The 21,729-nt window shown below is 41.5% G+C and overlaps 1 protein-coding gene across 1 annotated transcript; it reads left to right on the top strand.

The window, feature by feature from the left end:
• The first annotated feature begins 704 nt into the window (after window positions 1–704).
• Window positions 705–21,341, top strand: DGKE (diacylglycerol kinase epsilon). The gene is made up of 13 exons (XM_026680802.2): window positions 705–778; window positions 1,170–1,264; window positions 1,811–2,290; window positions 4,819–4,987; window positions 6,242–6,352; window positions 9,730–9,873; window positions 10,994–11,151; window positions 15,413–15,464; window positions 16,377–16,490; window positions 17,658–17,729; window positions 18,320–18,447; window positions 19,506–19,617; window positions 21,013–21,341. Exons 3-13 carry the CDS (start codon window positions 1,833–1,835, stop codon window positions 21,202–21,204), a joined length of 1,710 nt encoding a protein of 569 aa, XP_026536587.1. The 5' UTR covers window positions 705–778; window positions 1,170–1,264; window positions 1,811–1,832; the 3' UTR covers window positions 21,205–21,341.
• The last annotated feature ends 388 nt before the right edge of the window (window positions 21,342–21,729 follow it).

The raw sequence follows: 21,729 nt of genomic DNA, 5'->3' as shown, positions 1-21,729 counted from the left end.
TTGTCTCTGCTTCTCCTATGAACAGTCTATGACTATACTCCTTCATAGGGTGGATTAAAACAAAGGACAAAATTATTACTTCTTCCAAATGGGTGTAGAAAAATACCCACTGGTATGACTGGCTACATACAGCAGATTAAATAACATGTCAGTATCATATATAGGCCATTGGCTGGCGCTCACTCCCTTTCACCAGTTGGCCTGCACCATACTCAGTAATACACCTATGTTCCGTTTTTAAAAAAGATAATGTTATTGTGCGCAAGGCAACGTTTCATCCACAATCCTGTGCCCCCAAGTCTAGAAGGAAGCAAAACTTCTTTTTTTAAAATGGGTGAATCTCAGCTGTAAGAGTTTGATTTGCCCTAAGGGGATTATTGAAAACGATGGTGGGAAATGTGATTGGAAGGCAACAGAAATAGAAATGCGTGGCCTCCAGCAAAGGTGCCTGTAAATAAGCCATGGAACTCAAAGGGTGTCACACCCAGTTAGTCTCCACAGCTTATTTCCGAGCAACCAAGCACGAGAAAGCGAGTCCCCCCCCATTACTGTTCTTCCCAAATCCTGTAAATTCCCCTCCGCAACACCTTATTCTAGCGCTTTTGGTGAGTGGCTGACTCATCTCCTAGCAACCCACATCACCACCCTCCCTCCCTTCCGATCCTCCTCCTCCTCCTCCTCTCCGGTTGAGTGACCTCTGACTCCCGCCTCTTCCGTTTCCGCCATCGTCGCCCACTTGTATGCCGGCTGCGTGCTATTGTTTCTCTGCGGGCACCAGGTAGGGGAGGAGGAGGAGGGGGAGGGACGGGACGCCTCGGACTGGGGCTGAGCGGGAGGGAAAGAGGATGTCCCCGCAGCAGTTGCAGTTCCTTAGAACAGCCTTTCCCCGCTCTTTTTATAAGATGGACTACAACTTCCATAATCTTCGGCGGTCGATGGGACCTACGTCCAGCAGGGCAATTGCCTCCCGGTGTGTTGCTGAGGACGCTTATTATAAAGGAGAATTTTAAAATTCCAATTGGTTTAAGTAATCTGCTTTCTTAGGCGCTCTGTGGTTCTGGGCTGCGACAGGGTAGAGATAGGAGGAGGAACTCCGGTTGAATGAAGGAAAGGTGACCGTCGTTTTAAAAGAGTCTGTTTTTCTCTCTCTTCATTTTACTTTGTTTCAGATGACTTGCTCTGGAGCTGCTGCAACTGTCAGACTCGGTATGCACGAACTGACACTGGAAATGAGAGGGAAATCAAGCTCTGTTTCATCCCGGTTGTGAGTATGTGTGTGTGTATAGTGGAATTAGTGAATGGGTCCACCTTAAGAAATATCGTAATTGGACTTTGATGGATCAGGAGTAAGAAAAATGTGCTGGCATTTTGTTGAATAAAGAGAGAAAGAAACAAGATAGCATTGTTAGAAACAAGGAGAAAAATGTGGGTTTTTTTAGCTGAGGTGGTTGCAGTTTGAGTTGGGGATTGGCCTGGTATTTTTTTATTTAATAAAATGGGAAACACATTGGTTATAGCCTGTAAGTGAGTACTATCATCACAGTGAAGGATAAATTGACCTTGTCAAATAAAGTGTGGATAAAGGAGTAAATTATTAGTCTAAAGAAGCTATCGATTCTTCTTTTGATAAAGGATTCATCTGATTTAAGGGAAAACTGTTTCTTGATATACAGTGATAGGATAATTCAGATAATTGAAATGAACATACTTGGTAATTTTTATACTGGGCCAATTAATGAGGTAATAGCAGTAAAGACTATTTTAGGCCTCCAAGTTAGTGTTATCTTACATGATTGAATTAATTATCTAGAGTGACAGTAAATCAATAGAAGATGGGAGAGGCTGAAAGCAGATCTAAATCATCTTCAGGATTCCTTCCAGAATGGAGTTTGGCCTTCTGGACTCTGTGTTCAGTGATGGTACCAGTCATGATCACCTTGTGGTGCAGTTTTCGGCGGTCTCGGAGGCAAGGTCTTCTGCAGGATAACTTGCATAAAAGCAAGCATGATTGGCAAGATATAGACTTCTTTAGCCAGCCTACCTATTGCTGTGTCTGCACTCAGCATATTCTCCAGGGAGCTTTCTGTAACTGCTGCGGGCTGTGTGTTGATGAAGAATGCCTGAAGAAAGCTGATGGTCATTTCCTATGCAAGGAAATTGTGCCAAGAAGCCAAGATGGGAGACCGTCTTCTATGATGCACCATTGGATCCGAGGCAATGTTCCATTGTGTAGCTACTGTGTAGTGTGCAAACTACAATGTGGTACACAACCCAAGCTCTGTGATTACAGGTAATGCTGCAGATTTAAATATCAGGGGAGCGGTAGAGGAAATAATAGTGATGTCACTTCCTTATTTATCCTCTTTAAATTTCTGGGACTTGATCATTACATTGTGTTTTATGCAAGCCACCCATTATAGTTTGTGTAAATTGTTGCTTTTAATTATGGATGGCATCTTTTGATTGGAGAAATTTTTGCATATACTTTTCATAAGAATTGAATTATGAATGCTTCTCGGCTTGCAATTCCCTGGGGCTCAAGAATAGGACAGGGTTTTGATAAAGCTAACACTGATGGTGCTCGGGGGTTTAACCAAGTTTTCACTAGAAACAAGCTTTGGGAGATAAGTACAATGCAGTTTTACTTTGCAAAAATCCTGGTATAAAAAGCCACAAGACACATCTTCTTAATATTTTCTGGAGTCGCTCCTGAGGGCAAAAGCCATTTGGTTTTGTAAAGAGCATCTCGATCTTGTTGGGTAGAAATTTCCCTATATTTTTTTAAAGAACCATATTCACATTTGAAAAACAAATTAAAAACGTAGTAGGTTAAATAGAGTCAATAAGAAACCTTTTGCATTCCAAGAAAGGAAAAAGGAAACCTGTTTGTTCTCTGAATATATCAATCTTAATTTAGCATGTGACTACCACTTTTTATGTAAAGTTGCTGGAATGTTTTCCGCAAGCATCTACTTTGTACATATCTTCGCTCACTACTTGTTTTATACTATTGCTCAGCCTTCCTCAACTTGGCATCTTCACATGTATTGCAATTGCATTTTGCTTTACTTATAAAACCTCTATTGTATTTTGTTAAGAACCACTGCCAGTGTTAACAGACATCAATGTCTGCTGGGAATTTTGGATGTTTTAGTCACAATATCCCTGAAGATAGGTCGATAGGGGGCTTCTGTAAGTCTTCCTCACTTGAAAGGACCAGAGAATAATTGGTCCTACCGGTAATTGTTGATGTCTATTGTTAGTTGCGAAGTCGTGTCCAACCCATTGCAACCCCATGGACAACATTCCTCCAGGCCTTCCTGTCCTCTACCATCCCCCAGAGTCCATTTAAGCTCACACAGACTGCTTCAGTGACTCCATCCAGCCACCTCATTCTCTGTCATTCCGTTCTTCTTTTGCCCTCAATCATTCCCAGCATTAGGTTCTTCTCCAGTGAGTCCTTCCTTCTGATTAGGTGGCCAAAGTATTTGAGTTTCATCTTCAGGATCTGGCCTTTTAAAGAGCAGTTAGGATTGATCTCCTCTAGGACTCACTGGTTTGTTCGCCTTGCAGTCCAAGGGATTCCCAGGAATCTATACTGTGTCTTTTTCTTTCTTGGTATAATTGAGACTATTTTTCCACAATGTGACAGTGATGCTTTTAAAAATATAAAATTACGTACAGTGCCATAATGCAATATGAAAGGTATTCCTTTTCAATAGTATATCAGTTCATCTATCTGTGAACATATAGCAGAACTGAACTGTATTTTAATAAATCTATTTTAATTATCCCTTATTAATTCATTTTTGTACAGAATTTGAGTGTCTCTTGTGTTGGCTGGTGAAAACTACCTTCTGCCAATTCTTCACTTAAGACCTTTTGCCTTCATTTGATGTAATTAAAAAAACAAAAATACATCTGTTTTTTTCAGAATCAAACAGATTTGGTTACCTCATTATTCAACCATGCAGGGGTTTTTATTTTATTATTTTTATTTTTATTATTTTTTATTAGAATATTGTCCAAAACATTGTCCAGTGTCATTCAAAATAACATCCATGAACAATTATAAATGTTATTTTCTCTTTCAATGACTGGCTCATTTTTGGATTATTTAAATGAACTAAGCTTCCAACAGATCCATGATAGAACTTACATTGTCCATCTGTTGCTTGGAGGGTATTGAGGCTGCTCATGAGAATTATTTCTCTTTAACTTTTAATGCTTTTTTTTTCTAAATTGAGTCTGAAGTCGTGATGCCAAGCCACCATTTTTGTTTTTTGTTTTGTTTTAAACCAAGCTTCCTTTTATTAAAAATGACGCACTTGACTTTTTGATGATAAGTTCTTTTATGCTTGGGGAAAACAAGTTGTTGTCAAAGTTGTTTTTTGTTGTTCCTTTTCTACGCTGATATTAATGCTTGGGCTTGGCTGTGTTAAACTCAGAGAGTAATTTATTTGGTTACAATAGAATGGTATATCTAAAAATTCCTTTTATTCATTCAATGAGCTTTTCCTTGTCTTCTAAATATTTTCACAAAACTTTACATTTGCTGCTCACAGAAGAACACTGAAACACCGTTGGCAATAATGCAAAGCTGCTGGAAAGTGAGGATGGAAGAGAGGCTTATTTTCAGCAACATCCATCTGAAACTAACAAGAGTAGAGTTGATGTGCTTTAATTCAGTGGTTGAATGATTTTTTTGTTTAAGTCCCTCAAAAATGATAATGTTTCCATAATTGTCTGGTAGTAATAGATGAGAATGGAACCAGTCTTTCTTTGTTCTGATTGTTATTCTGACTGTTCTACTTTCAGGTGTATTTGGTGCCAGCAAACTGTACATGATGATTGTATGCAGAGTTCTTTGCAGAATGGGAAATGTGAATTGGGGGAGTTTCGCAACCTCATTATCCCCCCAACTTACTTGCTCAAAGTCTGTCAGATGCGTAAATGCAAACCCATGAAGGTAAGTGCTATGGCGTTTGTTCTCAAGGTCCAGCTGCAGAGGCCTTTGAAATATGTGTTTCCAGGAACTCAGAACTATTGACTGTGGGCAAGGAGTGGATTTGGTCTTGCATGCTGTGACCTGTGTCAGACCAAAACAAAGAGGAGAAATAGAATACAGGTGTTGGATTAATTCTGTAGTTCACTGAGAAAAACCGTAAGAGAAAATGAAAGAAGCCGTTGCATCAGTACAATATATAACTTACGTAAACGGCTTGTTGGCAACTTGGTATGAAATAGCTTCTCCAGAAAAGTTCACAAAGCATTATCTTTATGATTGTTACAGATGCTTTTATTATCCACACTGTAGTTTATGTTTCATAGACTGGATTGCTCTGTTGAAAATCCATATCTTGTGCTTTTTTAATGTTACATTTGAAGATTCCAGTTAATATATAATTTATCTAGTTATAGAACAGGACACTTGCACTTCTTGATAGTTGGTTAATAGTGTACTAAAAAATCATCTCTCTGATACAGGTATGTGGCAGCTACCATAGTGCCCCAATAAAAGATAGTAAAATGCAGGTTAGTAGGTTATAACTTTACTCAGCTGCTCCTGGAATGACTGGGAAGTAAAAATTCATCCTATGGTAAGATCAAGGAACAGAATAAATGTTACCACTTGTTAATTGGCAAAAATGATAGAGATTGATTTTACGATGGCTCTATCAAAGAAAGGCCAGCTTTTAAGGCACCCATTTGGCTGCTTGAACAAGTTCTAGTTTATATTTCAATTTCTGCGCAAATTATACATAAGTTAGCTTGCTTGTGGTTTAAAAGACTTATCCAGATCAGTTTTGCAATCTAAGCATAGGCTCTAACATCTATTGTGGATATTAACTTTTCTGTACCTGTATATTAAGCACCACCAGGACCAATATATACAACCATTGGTGCATAGAAAAGTTTTATTATATATTTGAGTTCTAAAAGGCTGTATTGTATTTGATTATTTCAAAATGGCAATCATATGAAAATCGGAATAAATCATATACAGTATGTGAATCATGGTTTAGTCTTACATTGAGCAGGAAAATTGGTATTTCCTACAAATTATAAAGCAATTTATTTTTCTCTAAGTAATTTTCAAGAGCACATTTTCTCTTTTACAATTTAAGAGTTAATTTCTCAACAACATGAGGAAAAAATAAGAGGGTGATGCTGTTTTGTGACAGTACAGATCTAAATACCTTGCTTCTGCCTTTCTCTCTCTCTCTTTTAGCTATCTGAGTCTTATGGGAATAATTGGACCCCAGTAATAATTCTGGTTAATACTCGGAGTGGAAACAATATGGGGGAAACGCTGATAGGGCAATTCAAGATCTTGTTAAATCCAATTCAGGTAATTGTATTGATGCAATGAAACTAAAGATGAACTAGATTTGTTGCTTAAGTAAGAAATTAAACAAGACACCCTTAAGTATGCTTTAAAAGGTGGGGGGGTTAGAAACTTGAAAACTTCCTAAGGAATTATCACTGTGGTCAAGATGGATTCAATTGAAGAAACATGCATAACATTGCAGTATAGAAATGAGCATGATACTGTTCAGCGGGGTTTCTCAACCGTAACAATGTTAAAATATGCGGGTTTCAACTCCCAGAAGTCTCCAGCCAGCCTATAATGTGCCCCGCCAACCATCTGCCCACCCACCTTCCTTTCTTTTTCCTTCCCTTAGCTTTATTGCCCAATCCTGATCCCACCAGCCAGACCTTCTGTTCCTTCTTCCCTCTCTGATGATCATTCTTTCTTTGGCCCAACTGCCTATTGATCTTTCCTGCATGTTCCCATTCCTTCTTCCTTGTTTCTCCTTGACTGCCGTTGCTGCTACAGATGTTGATACATGTCATTGCCAAGAAAATTGCTTAGCAATTTCCCATTCTCCATACTTCCCTCCCCCCATCATTTCTGCCTGGATTAACCACATTCCATGCACATCCCTAATACAGGCAGTCCTTGACTTACGACCACAATTGATTCCAAAATTTCTGTTGCTAAGCGAGACAGTTAAATGAATTTTGCCCCTATTTTGCAGCCTTTCTTGTGACAGTTGTTAAGTGAACCACTGCAATTCTTAAATTAGTAACAAGTTGTTAAACGAATCCTGCTTCCCCATTTGGAATTTGCTTGTCAGAAGGTGGTAAAAGGTGACCACGGAACCTCAGGACACTGCAGCTGTCATAAATATGAGCCAGTTGCCAAGCCACTAAATTTTGATCATGGGAAAGCGGCAAGAGTCGTAAGTGTGAGAAACGGTCACAAGTCACCTTTTTGTCAGTGCCATTGTAACTTTGAACGGTCACTAAATGAACTGTTGTAATCGAGGACTACCTGTACTTGATACTTAGTGCTCTTTCAAAAGGCCCTGAAGAGAATAGTTTTTGCCAGCGGGCCTAGGGACCCTAGAATGATACAGAACCCATCAAGTGATAGTTGTTGCAAGGGTCTAGGGTTACATTGATTAGAGCTTGTGTTTGGAGTTTTATTTCTGTAAGCTGTCTGGAGATAAGGAGAATGAATTCCGCAGATATATAAAGGTTCTAAATAAATAACTATAGTGACCATTAGCTATCATTTTACATGTACAGTACAATGACACCCTGCAAATATGCCATATCGTTTGAAAAATGTTTTTCCAGTTGTTTTGGAGACTACATTGTGACCAGCCCTGTTGCTCACAAGATTGGCACAAGGCAGCAAATCTCTTCCTTACGAAAGGATTGTATAGCACTTTCTTTCAATATTTGCCACTTGGATAATGTGCCATTGATGGTGAAACTTTAATAAATAGTGTAGAATAATTAGAGTACACTTGCAACATTCTGTAGTAATGTTGAAGGACCCTTACGCCTTAACTTTTTATTTTTTAATGACAGCTTTTGCCACTTTAGCCTTTTTCTTGAACATTTTCTTGAATATTTTAAAAAGAAAAGAAACAAGTGTGCTTTCCTTGTCTCTTCCATGCTTTGTTATATATATTTTAAGCCTTCGCTAAAATCTTCAACTTACCATTGGAAATATTTCAAACTTTCTTCCTGGGTGCTATCATGCAGAGCTATGATAGAAACGTGCTATTCCTTCAGTTTCTTGTTCCACAGAGCCTGAAAACATGCTTAAATAATTTCAGGGTCTTAGAGTTACCTTTGCAGTGAATACATTCCAATAGTCCGTAGAACAAAAATTATAATTTTCCTCATTTTTAATGTCATAGATCATGGCTTAGATCAGGGGTGGGCAAACTTTTTGGCTCGGGGCCGCATTGACTTTTAAAATTTGACAGACGGGCCGGGTCAGCACAAGATTTTTGGGAATCGCCCCCCCACCCTTCCCCCCTTCTCCTCCTTCCCCTCCCCTCGGAGGCCCCTGAGTCAGGAGTTGCTACCGCCGGCGCGGCTCCGCGCGGCTCCAGTCCCGCGTTGCCTCAGGAAGGAAAGGCAAAAAGGAAGAGCCGCGGCGGCGCTTGCAACGGCAGCAGCGGCTCCTGGTTTGCCTTTCCCTTCCCGAGGCAACGCGGACTGGAAGCGTGGAGCTGCACCGGCGGTAACTCCTGACAGCCCAGCCGGATACCTGAGCGGAGCCGGGTGGTGCGGCGGAGGCCGCTGAGCGGCAGGAAAAGGGAGCTGGGCCAGCCACAGACCAGCCTCCGTGCAACACGCCGCCGCCCGGCCCGGCAAGGGAAAGCAGCAGGCACTCCCGGGCGCGCGGCAGGGGGTCTCTTGGCCGCCCCATTTTTTTTCAGAGCGGAATATCATGCCTGGCGCCCGCGAGTTAAAACGAAGCCGAAAGTTGCTGGGAAGTTGCTCGGTGCTGGGAGCAGGCTTTTAAAGTGCCGCCCGAGCAGGACCGCCGAGCCGGGAAGCGGGCACCAAGGCAGGGCAAGGCTCCACCAGCAGCGGCCTAGCTTTAGGTGGCTCCAAGCAGCCCGCCCGCCCGCCGGGTGGAACCCTTCCGCCCTCGGCGGGAAGACGCTCCAGCCTGCAAGCTTTGCCTTTGCAAAGTTTAAGCCTGGAAGCCCGGAAAAAGGGGGATCGGGGGGACTCACCTTCGGAGAGGTCGCACTCGAAGGTGATTTCGAACTCCCAGCCGAGGCCTTTGCAAATTTCTTTTCTTTCCTACCCTAGATCGCTCCGCACTGTTTTGCAGCTTTGGGGGCCACGCGGCACAGGGCAATCGCCATACCCAGCGATTTTTTTTCAGGGGCGGGCCAGATTGGACAGACCAATGGCAGTGATTTTTTTTCAGGGGCGGGCCACATTGGACAGACCAACGGGCCGGATGTGGCCCCCGGGCCGTAGTTTGCCCACCCCTGGCTTAGATGAATAGGCCTCATTTAACCTAATGGAATTTCTTGTCCCCAGAGGTGAGGCTCCCCCCACCACCACCACCACCAATTCTTGCCTTCTGCCAAATGTTGTGGGGATCAGAGAGTGGCACACAACCCTGGGGATGGTTGGTGGCTTGAGAAGCCACCCTCCACTTTTTAACTTCTCTTTTAACCCTTTCTTATTTTGTTCTTCCTTCTTTTTAATTCTGTTTTTAACTATGTCTCTTTTTTATGGTTTAATGGCTTGTGGCCAGAGTCATTTAGGTAGTGACATATGAAGAACAGTTACAGGAACTGACAGGGCATGGCTGACAGGGCATGGCTAGTCTAGTGAAGAGAAGAACCAGGGGAGACATGATAGCAGTCTTCCAATATTATTTTTAAAATGTATTTTTAGGTATTTGACATAACCAAAACAACTCCAGCAAAAGCACTCCAGCTTTGCACCTGGCTACCTAGCAATTCTGCCAGAGTCCTTGTTTGTGGTGGAGATGGCACAGTGGGTTGGGTCCTGGATGCAATTGATGGCATGAAAATAAAGGTATGATGTTTCAGAATATCTTGGCAACCCCTTTTCTTTTTTGTTATCCATAGGTTTGCTTCTTTGCCAATTCATTGCACCTCTTCCAGTACAATATTGTTGTAAGCATACTTTTTCTACAAGATGTTCTTTCCTCTTTTCTGTGCCACACAATTTTCTAAAATTTAGCTCAGAAAAGTATGCTAATTTCCTGAAAATTAACATGGAGTATAAAGGTAAAGGTTTCCCTGTCCGGTCATCTCTGACTCTTGGGCGCTGTGCTCATTATCGTTTCTTGACTAAGTGAGCCAACGTTGTCTGAAGACATTTTCCATGGTCATGTGTCCAGAATGACTATACGCCCAAAGGTGCACAGAATGCTGTTACCTTCTCACCAAAGTGTCACCGATTAATCTACTTGCATTTGCCTGCTTTTGAACTGCTAGGTGGACAGGAACAGGAGCTCACCCTATTGTGTGGCGCTCAGGTCTTGAATCCAGGTTTTACAGCTGACAAGCTCAGTGTCTTTAACTGCTGACTCATCACACCCCCAGAATGGAGATACAACATGGGTCGTCCCCCAACTGCAAGTGATGTGTGCAGCCATGAAAATCCTTGTCCCTAATCCAAATATGAATGCAAAAGGGCTACTTCTAAGAGTCAGTTTGGTCTAACGGTTAAGATGCTGGCCTAAAAATCAGAAAACGATGAATTCTAGCCCCACCTTAGGCACAAAAGCTAGCTGGGTGATTTTGGGCCTATCACACTTTTTCAGCCCAACCTGAGGCTCTTGTGGGAAACATAGGAGGAGAAAGGAATATCAGGTTACTGATATTCTTACAAAGTATACAAAGTATAAAGGTGAGATAAAAGTCAAATAAATAAATAATCATACATTGATATGAATGTATTTCGGTCCCTCCTTAGGCTGAAGCTTTGCCAGGCTTAGCAAATATTATTGTATAGTTTTCCAGTCCTTTTCCTTAGAAGCCCAGCTGTGCTGTTAAGGAAGAATCCTTGAAGCAGAATTGCAATTAGTGGCATTCAAGCTGTCTCTGAAATTTCAAGGATCAAAGACGTTAGGCAGCCAGGCATATAAAATCTCAACTCTTAACTCCGAATTAATGCTTCTGTATCACAGGGACAAGAAAGGTATGTCCCTCGGGTTGCAATTTTACCCCTGGGCACAGGTAATGACCTATCAAATACCCTCGGCTGGGGTACTGGCTATGCCGGGGAAGTTCCAGTGGAGCAGATTCTACACAACATTATGGATGCAGATGAAATCGGGTTGGACAGGTGAGTGCTTGAAAGCAAAACCTCTCTCAAATTCCTGGTCCTGTCTTTCAGAAAAAAAGAATGCCCCTTGAATTGGATCTGGAATCTAATCTCTTGAAATTTAGAACTGGCTTTCGCGTGGTTCTTTATGAAGCTGGAAGAACTTTCTCATTAAATACAGGTTTACGTGATGGTTGCGCTGGCATTAGAACATTTCGTATTGATTATTCTGTTTTATTTCTAATATTGGTTTAAGCCATATATACCATGTTATATACAAGCACAAAATAAATTAAAAAATCCCCTTGGTGGGTTTTTTTTTTTAATCATGCAGAGCATTTGGGATTCTGCCAATTGAGGGTAAGGCAGCTTGGTCTGTGACCTATCAAAGCTTTCTATTTCCTGCTCAGTAATGTTTCCTCCAAGTCTGTGTTTATAACTCCTGACAGTCAAAGTGGAATTATTTTCAGGGATCTCTGCTGAGACAAAAAACAACATTATGTTAGCTAATCCATTTTTAATGAACAAAAATTAAGGGATAGTATAGTACATAGGTAAGCGGTGTCTGGCACCTAGATTACCTAGATGGCCATGGTCCTCTCCATTCATACCTGCTGGCCTTCCTGCCCCAGGAAGGGTCAATAAAATCAATATTTTAGGTTCCACATTTAAATACATGGGAAGCCAACATTCTGTAAAACCACATGACAATCTTCAGCACCAACTTTGCTTACAAGAATTCATTCCTCTGGGCTTCAGATAGGTATTAAAAAAATAAAAATATAGAAAAGTACCCACATCCCCCCAAAAAGACAATGCTATTCTAGAGTTGAAGTAAACATCTTTTTAAAGACAAATTTTATTAGTTTTACGAAACAATACACAAACAGTCAAGGCATAATAACATAAAACCAACTTCTCCTTTTCATTCTATTATCCAAATTATATTTCTTGCTAATTAGAATTTTATTGCCTTTCAAAAACAATACACAAACATACAAAACATAAAACATAAAAAACCTTTTCTGAAAGCTGCTTGATCCCGGGTTAAAACTCTTCGCACAGACACAAATTCAAAAATCATATTTACTTTATATATCATTCCATATCTTATTACCATTTTCAATTTTCTATATAGCTTCTTCCCTCTTTTATCTTTCTTATTTTTATTTTATTTATCTTATCTCAATTCAATTCATAATACTTATCATTCTTTGTCTGTTCTATTTCCAGCTATCCATTCATCTTTTCTCTTTAAATATACTTCTCCTGTACACTGATTGGAGTGATGCCTTTGACTCTTTCCCCTAACTTAATAATACTTAATTTAACACTTAGTTTATATTGGGATTCTGTTTAGTACATTCTAAAATTACACAATAAATTTTATGAGAAAAACAAAAAACAAAATAAAAGCATATAAAACCACTATCAATACCATTAAAAAGCTAATCATATATATTGATACTCATTTATATCTTAAACATTTTACTCTAAATCAGGGGTGGGCAAACTTTTTGGCTCGGGGCCGCATTGACTTTTAAAATTTGACAGACGGGCCGGGTCAGCACAAGATTTTTGGGAATCGCCCCCCACCCTTCCCCCTTCTCCTCCTTCCCTCCCCTCGGAGGCCCCTGAGTCAGGAGTTGCTACCGCGCGGTCAGCGGCTCCAGTCCGCGTTGCCTCAGGAAGGGAAAGGCAAAAGGAAGAGCCGCGGCGGCGCTTGCAACGGCAGCAGCGGCTCCTGGTTTTGCCTTTCCTTCCCGAGGCAACGCGGGACTGGAGCCGATGGGCTGCACCGGCGATAGCAACTCCTGACAGCCCCAGCCGGATACCTGAGCGGAGCCCGGTGGTGCGAGCGGAGGCCGCTGAGCGGCAGGAAAAGGGAGCTGGGCCAGCCACAGACCAGCCTCCGTGCAACACGCCGCCGCCCGGCCCCGGCAAGGGAAAGCAGCAGGCACTCCCCGGGCGCGCGGCAGGGGTCTCTTGGCCGGCCCCGATTTTTTTTTCAGAGCGGAATATCATGCCTGGCGCCCGCGAGTTAAAACGAAGCGAAAGTTGCTGGGAAGTTGCTCGGGTGCTGGGAGCAGGCTTTTAAAGTGCCGCCCGAGCAGGACCGCCCGAGCCGGGAAACGGGGCACCAAGGCAGGGCAAGGCTCCACCAGCAGCGGCCTAGCTTTAGGTGGCTCCAAGCAGCCCGCCCGCCCGCCCGGGTGGAACCCTTCCCGTTCCTCGGCGGGAAGACGCTCCAGCCTGCAAGCTTTGCCTTTGCAAAGTTTAAGCCTGGAAGCCCGGAAAAAGGGGGGATCGGCGGGGACTCACCTTCGGAGAGGTCGCACTCGAAGGTGATTTCGAACTCCCAGCCGAGGCCTTTGCAAATTTCTTTTCTTTCCTACCCTAGATCGCTCCGCACTGTTTTGCAGCTTTGGGGGCCACGCGGCACAGGGCAATACGCCATACCCAGCGATTTTTTTCAGGGGCGGGCCAGATTGGACAGACCAATGGCAGTGATTTTTTTCAGGGGCGGGCCACATTGGACAGACCAACGGGCCGGATGTGGCCCCGGGCCGTAGTTTGCCCACCCCTGCTCTAAATACACATATAAAAACACAATCTTATGTACCTTCCAGAATCCCTTTTTCAATTAGATTTACCCATTGTCTCTGAACAAGTTTTGTTTCTTTAAATCTTGCTTCCCACCATTAAGGCTTCTCATCCCCTCCTTTCTCTCTTGCTTATTTTTCTCCTTGCCCTTTTTACCCCTTTGTCTCTCCTCCTCCCTTTTCTTCTTCTGCTTACCCCCTTTCTGTTGTTTTCTAACCTTGTATCCACCTTTCATCTCATTTTTCTCTTTTTTGATTGTTTTTTCAAACCTTAAAATCCCCTTTTTCTTTTCCTCTTTCTCCTCCTCCCCAAAAGGAACCCATTGTTCATCAAAGATGGCTTCTTCTTCTTCTTTGTCCCAGTCATCCTGCTGCGTAGTCAATTTTTCATAAGTGCATACCGCCATTTCTAGAAATTGAAAAAGAGTGCCCAAAGTATCTTTTCCATCTTGTTCTTCTTTTTATATTTTTGATATTCAATTTTTAGTTCATCCACAAGCAATGCCATCGTGAAGAGAAAAACTTTTTCCAAAACAACCACCCAAGTATTTTTAATCAAGAATAATTCCAAAAAGTTCCAAAGTCACCAAAGAATCCAAATAAACTATTTCTTTTAATACTTTTTCTTTCTTTCTTGTATTTCTCTTTCTGGGGTTACTGTTTAATCAAAAAGTTCCAATTAAGATATATCTTTCTTGTAAAGTTCTAGGCAATCTCCTCCTTTTTCAAATTCTGCTCCAATTTTTTTTTTCCTCTCCCATCCCATTTACAACAACAATTTTCCTTTAATTGTTCAGAAATCCATACCTCCAATACAGGTTTTCCGCTTTCTTAAGTTGTTAAATCCAATGTCCAGGAATCCTTTATCCCTTGGCTTTATATGGGGTGGGAGAGTGAAGAAAAAAAACTTTCCCTTGACAGCTTTCTCCGCCGCTTTCCAATCTTCTTAGGGATACAATGTATCTTTCAGGCAATTCAAGCAATTCAGTTTCCAGGGTATTTAAAAGTTGTTATTCTCCCGGCTCAGCCAGCACTTTCACTTCTCCTGTTTCTTCTTTCTCCTTCCTCCTCCAGCACAATCTTATCCAGCTGCCGGCTTCTTTGTGGCGGCCATTGCTGACCGCCGCTCCACCGCCTTGAGAAAAGGAGGTTATGCCGGGTGGGGAGGGGGTCTGCGATACCCCCAAACCCCTCTCCGGATCCTCCCTATCTTCAGCTGCCTCTACGGGGCAGCCTTATCCTCCAGACCCGTCAGGATCGGAGGCACCAAGATGGCTAGCGCAACAGGGATCGCGCAGGATCGCGAATCCCCGCCGCCGCCGAAGCCTGGCAAACCAGAAGTCCCACAGAGTTGAAGTAAACATCTTGAGAAGCTAGAAAAGCAGCAGGGAATCTTTGCAGTTTTGCCTTCTGATGACAAGGGTTATATGGCAAGGTATGCCCACCAAAACAAACATGAATAGACCAGCCCACTCAAGTTGCAACTATAAGGGCCTGCCACTTCCATGTAGTCACAAAATGAACCTAGGAAGTCCTAAAAATGTATTGAAAAATTTGTTCAGCAGTTGTCATTGCCTCTAAAAACAACATTGGGACTTATTCAGGGTGCCATTGTTAGCTCTTCATTTTCTGTTTGTTTTGCCATGTAAGATGCCAATCTGTGCATTCTGTCTGTCTAGGTGGAAGGTTCAGGTAGTAAACAAAGGATACTACAACTTAAGGAAATTGAAGGTAAGGCTTGGACATGTTTTTGTATAGTGATTAAAATGCTATAATACAGGGGTGACAAACTCACGTTGTCACGGCAGCGTCATGTGAGGTATCAGGACTTTGCTAAATCAGGCGTGGGCGTGGCCAACGTGTGACACGTCTGGCCAACGGGCCGCAAGTTTGACAGCCCTGCTATAATATAAAAACCTGATCCTCTATGGGATCAGGGTAACTTCTAGTGATCCGCTCAGACCTGCTAGATTCTGGGTTTCTTGGATCCAGCACGATTCTTAAGCAAGCATACATATTCAGGAGAGCTGGATAAACTTTAGAGCAATCCTGGTGTGAGGTATGAAAGAGGTGGATCGTCTGCTATTTCTACGATTCTGCCAGCTCATAGGGAAGAAAGTACATTTTTTTCCTCTGAAGGCTTGTTATTGACAGTTTGGGGAGGGGAAATATCCATGTGAGTCTGAATTGTGACATTTCAGGAGAAGATAAGAATGTTGTTAGGGCAGAGATGCCTCTCCCTCCTCTCCTCTTTATCAGAGGGGATGTAATTCTCAACCATCCTACTCAGTGCCAGAGAAAAGTTCTAAAATTTGGTCTAGTCTTCCCGCTCTGCCTTCTCTGCAAAGAGATATAAGAATTTTTTCCCTTTAATGTTGGTAAGCAGTGCTGAGCAGGAGGCAGAACAGAATGTTCAAATCTACACACATTCTCCAAAAAGAACATTGCATGACCCGACTGGACTTCCTTCATCAGCCTCATGGCATTACTTAAGTCCCAGGTCTTTTTTTTTTTTTTAAATAGTGTTTCTTGACGTGTGTGTGTTTTGCAAAACTGACTCTTATAAAAATTTTTGAAAATTTATTCTTTTCCAGTTTTGCATCGATTATTGGTGGTTGGTGTTCTCTCTCTCTCTCTTTGCAGGTATTCACAATGAATAACTATTTTTCGGTAGGGCCAGATGCCCTCATGGCTTTAAACTTTCATGCGCACCGTGAGAAGACTCCGTCTCTTTTTACTAGCAGGATTATTAACAAGGTAGGGTTGAATGAGCGGAAAATTCTGGTATAGGTAGTCCTCAACTTTTACAACCACAATTGAGCCCAAAATTTCTGTTGCTAAGCGAGACAGTGATTACATGAGTTCTGCCCCATTGTGTGTCCTTTCTTGCCACAGCTGTTACGTAGTTTTTAAGCTAGTAACATGGTTGTTAAGTGAATCTGGCTTCTCCATTAACTTTGCTTGTCAGAAGATTGTCAAAGGTAATCACATAACCCCAGGACATTGCAACCATCATAAATATGAGCCAAGCGTCCAGATTTTGATCACGTGACTGTGGGGATGCTGCAACAGTCATAACTGTGAAAAACAGTCATAAATCACTTTTTTTCAGTGCCATTGTAACATTGAATCCAAATAAGTCAAATAAATGCACATAATAAAACTGTACCCATTTTCTCCCTACAGTAGGGAGGAAGTAACTAGCTGAAAGTTACCAGTAATAGTCTAGTTCAATATACTTGACCGTTAATACTGTACATTCTGGAGAATATGTGTTATCCAATCTTCTTGCATAGACACACTTTTTTTCTCTCTGATGTGATTGCCTGGTTTTCATGACTACCTCTAATTTAGGACATTCTCAGTCTGAGAGGAGCATAACACAGGTATTCCTTGACTTAACAACTAATGGAGCCTGTACATTATGATTGCAAATGATGATGGTCATTAAGTGAGGACTACCTGTATGTTGTTATCGATGTAATTTGACTCATAAGAACATAAAAAGTTCACAAGTTCTACCATGAAGGAAATCTTCAAGATGTAATATAAACCTTATACTGTGTGCAGTAATTGGAATGTGGATGGTCCCAAATTAGAAAATTCCAGAAAATGGTGTTTTTTCAGAATCACTAGTGGTGTTATGCATTGTTTCAGTGAGCCAGGGATGGGGGTGGTGGATGGGGGTAGAGCAAAAAATGTAACCAATAGCTTGTAGAATGAAAGAGGATCTTTCTGTCCCTTTGCATTAGAATTTTAAAAATTTGTTCATGGTAGTTAGCTCTTTCAAAATATTTCTATTCAATAATTCCATGTCCTTCCAAAAGCATTTAGAAACTAGGTGTGTTCTGTAACCGGGAAAAAATGCCATCTGTCCAGTCTTCTCCTTCATTGAAATCCCGCCTCTGTTTGTTTGTTTTATAGGCTGTGTATTTTTTTTATGGAACCAAAGATTGCTTAGTTCAGGAATGTAAGGATCTAAACAAAAAGATTGAGGTAAGATAGGCATATTTCCTCTCTTCCCTAGAAATTTAATTTACACAAAAAATATCTTGTCATTTGTAAGGAGATGCTTTTGTAACCATATACATGAAACTCCCCTGGATCAATTCATTTTTAAATCACATGTGAGAGTCACACTTTATATGAAATCAGAATGTGATTGGTTTGTTTCTGGCTTAGCATAAGGTATGAATGGGGCCAATAAAACAAATTGATCTTCCATAACAGACCAGGCCACATGGAGTTTCCTGGTTTGTTTTGTGCTCCAGTCAAGTCCCTGACCAGTCCATAGACTTTACAATGCAAAAGCAGTGTTTAAAAAAAAACAAGAGAAAGCAAAATAACAATTGGCCAAATAAGCTGGGATTATTTTGCTTTGTTTGCAAAATTGATAGTGATTTGATTGGGACATTTTCCCCAAATCATGATTATCTCTGGCTTAGCATAATAGGCGAGTCCAGAGGCTATACAAACTGATTGCTTACCTTCCTTTATGTTCCCTTCTGATTTGCCCCAGGTGGCTAACATTTTGAATTCATTCTAGCAGGTGTAACTTACTAACACCCTGTTGTATATCTTTAAAGCTAGAGTTGGATGGAGAGAAGATTGACTTGCCCAGTTTGGAGGGGATCATAGTGCTAAATATTGCCTACTGGGGAGGTGGCTGTCGATTATGGGAAGGAATGGGGGATGAACTTTATCCTCTAGCAAGGTAGGTTAATAATAAATTGCATATAAATTATATATAGTTGGGAAGGTTCGGAGAGTCTTGTATCCAGGGGCGATCCATCCAAGCAGGATCATCTGATAGTTGGATAGCTCAGTATTTTTAAAAAGATACTCCATACTTCCTTATTTTAGCTTGCCTTAGCAGCCTTTTTCCTTGTTTAACAATGAAGAAATCCCCAAAATGGCACAAATCTTCAAAAAGGAATAACAGGCTGTGGCTAAAGAGAGCCTCTCTTAGTTTGATAATAGTCCTTAAACATGATTAAGAAATGAAAGGCATAATCTAATGTCCATTTGAAAAATAAATTCCAAAATGGCTGTTTCTTCAACAACTAACTGATTGCAGCCCTGCCCCCACCCCAGCTATCAGCACGCGGGCTGCTTGAAAGCACTGCTCCTGGAGCTACTTGCAGACCTGTTGCTATAAGGAGGATCTTGTGGGATGATTCTAGGACTTTCCCTGACCCAGGAGAGTGATATAAACTAAAGGAATATCGGTTCCTTCTATATTGGTAAGTTGAAAAGGTGACAGCCAGTGGAAAACCCTTCAGAGATCTTTCCTTGAGCATGTCATTTAGTTGGCCATCTTAAAAAGGAATAATTTGTTCCAATAGAAGAGATAGCACTGATAAAGTTATCTAGTTTGGTAATGAAATGTCTGCAAAAGAAGAAAAAAAAACCAAGCTCAGATGATCCCAAGGATCCCACAGTTTATTCCATCCTCAATTCTTGGCCTGGTGTTCACACTTCCTCTTTCTTGCCACGTAACAGTATCTAGATCATCCTCTCAATTTTCTACCTCTTTTTCTTTCTGACTTTTAAAAACTTTTCTGCAAGTAGAGGCAGAAGTTGGATTGGGAAGCGAAATTTAGGCCATACCTACCCATTTGGGTTTCTCAGCATACCTTCTCAGCCTGGGGAAGGGTTGAGGTTGCTATTTACTGTGGGCAGGGCTGTGATACCCGTGAATGAGGTAACCTTTTTGACAGTTGGGCCAAGGATATCTTTTACTGATCCTAAACTTTCCTTTTCCTTCTTAAGGCATGATGATGGACTGCTGGAAGTCGTTGGAGTCAGTGGCTCATTTCACTGTGCACAAATTCAAGTGAAACTTGCAAATCCTGTCCGGCTGGGACAGGCCCATACAGTAAGGGTATGTTGCATATCTCTGGGACTGTTTTTCATACTCTGGACTGAACCTTTTATTTGAAGCCCAGTAATGAAACAAAATGTGTTGGGAAAAGGCAGGGCATGGAGACTGACTTCACCATCCATTAGTTTAATTTTTCTTGAAACTAAACAAACCAAATCAGGAAACCCCCGTATTACATGAAGAGTCTGTAGCTCTGGGGCAGGTGCATGACAAAATACTTTGGAGTTTGGGCTTACATTTGTTATTAATTTTTAGTGAGTATGCAGGCAAATGGGGATAATTCCCTTTGGTACCTTGATTCTGGTGTAGATGATCTGGTTATATTCAGCAGAGGATCTTATGCCTGTTCATTTGGAGTATCACTCAAAACTTGCCAAGCTAGTACAAAAAGAAGAAAAAGGACATACCTACTGTCTCCTCTTAACAGTGTACGTGCTTCTGTTGATACACAAGGAAGTCCACTTTCTCCAGCAGTCCAATCAATATTTGCTTCACACTGAGACACAATCATGGACTCAAGACAAAAACATCGCTTGAATGCTTATACTTTCCAAAAGCTTTTTCTAAAATGAATGATTGCCTGTCATTTCTCTTGTTTCTTGTTCAGGGCAGACTGTTGCCTCATTCAACTCTATCCTCTCCAAAATCTCCTGTTTATTCCTCTCTCCAAAAGAATTTAGAAATTGTTCCAATTTTTTTTTTAATAAGCTCTCAAGAGTTTCCTAGCTTTCATTTTCATGCCAAAGGGGAAGCAGTCTGCAGATTAGGTTTTTGCTTTGGGAAAGCCTCTTCTGCCACCTTGCTGCCTTCCTGTGTTGGTTGCAAAGGAAAGTGATTTTGGGCCAGCCACTCTCTCCCAAAACACCACATGGTCTGTTGTGGGAAAAATAGGAGGAGAAAGGAAGAAGTATTAGATCTGTTCACTGCCTTAAGTTACTTATAAAAGCATAAAATTCTAATACGGTAATAAATTATAAAAGAGATGCAAACCTGAAGAGACCATGACAAAGGGATTTGTTCATGCTCCTACTAATTTGGTTACTCGCCTGAATAGGGGAGTATTAATAGAGCAGAATTAATTACACTGTTTAATGCATACTAAATATATTTAGCATAGAGCCGTGGTAGCGCAGTGGTTAGAATGCAGTACTGCAGACTACTTCTGCTGACTGCTCAAGGTTGACTCAGCCTTCCAACCTTCCGAGGTTGGTAAAATGAGGACCCAGATTGTTGGGGGCAATATGTAAACCACTTAGAGAGCTATAAAAAGCACTTTGAAGCGGTATATAAGTCTAAGTGCTATAGCTATTAATTAGCATTCTGTGTGAAAACAATATCCTGGACTGACTTAGTTGTCAGATTCTTTCTTAACTTCTCTTTGTTTTTCCATTTCAGTTGGTTTTGAAGAACTCAAAGATGCCAATGCAGGTGGATGGGGAACCTTGGGCACAAGGCCCTTGCGCCATCACTATTACTCACAAGACCCACGCACTGATGCTCTATCATTCAGGCGAACAGACAGATGACGAAGTGTCCAGTGTGTCCGAACAGGAGCCGACAAAAGATCAAACTGATGAAGACACATAGGTCTTGAACCAGGTTTGGCCTGCTAACTAGTAATGGTAGTTCAGCGTGGCTTTTGCTGAAAAAAACTTGCACTATGATCCTGGCTCTCACAGAGGCTGTACCATTTCTGCTTTTACCAAGTTTGTAATTTGAGGCTTGAAGGCAGTTCTTCCATTAACTGCACAAAGCTATTTATGGGGGGATTCAAATACCATTCTCGTGCAGGCATAGCAATGCCTGATCAGAAATATTATATGGAGTCAGCTGCTCCTTTTCTTTCCCTTCCTCACCTCTTTTAGTAATGCATTCCTTTTTTCTTCCAGACCCTAACATGGCGCAATGTCCGGGACCATTATTTTAGCTCTCTTTTTGAAAATGGAAGGGTGAAAAATGGGAAACATTTGTATGAGAAAAGAAATCTCCATAAGGTTACAGAGCTCTCCTGTGAGCAAAAACTATGTCTGTGCTAGGTTCACAGTCAGCTTCGAGTTCAGTTTTGTAAAATAAGTAGTAGCATTGGTGACAAATATGCTGCAGACTATGGCG

The sequence above is a fragment of the Notechis scutatus genome, chromosome 2 (genome assembly GCF_049901735.1).
Source record: "Notechis scutatus isolate UNSWTSFEM ecotype Mainland chromosome 2, rNotScu1.2, whole genome shotgun sequence".
Classification (NCBI taxonomy): domain Eukaryota; kingdom Metazoa; phylum Chordata; class Lepidosauria; order Squamata; family Elapidae; genus Notechis; species Notechis scutatus.
The sequence above is the reverse complement of the archived record's forward strand: the minus strand, read 5'-3'. Positions and strand labels throughout refer to the sequence as shown.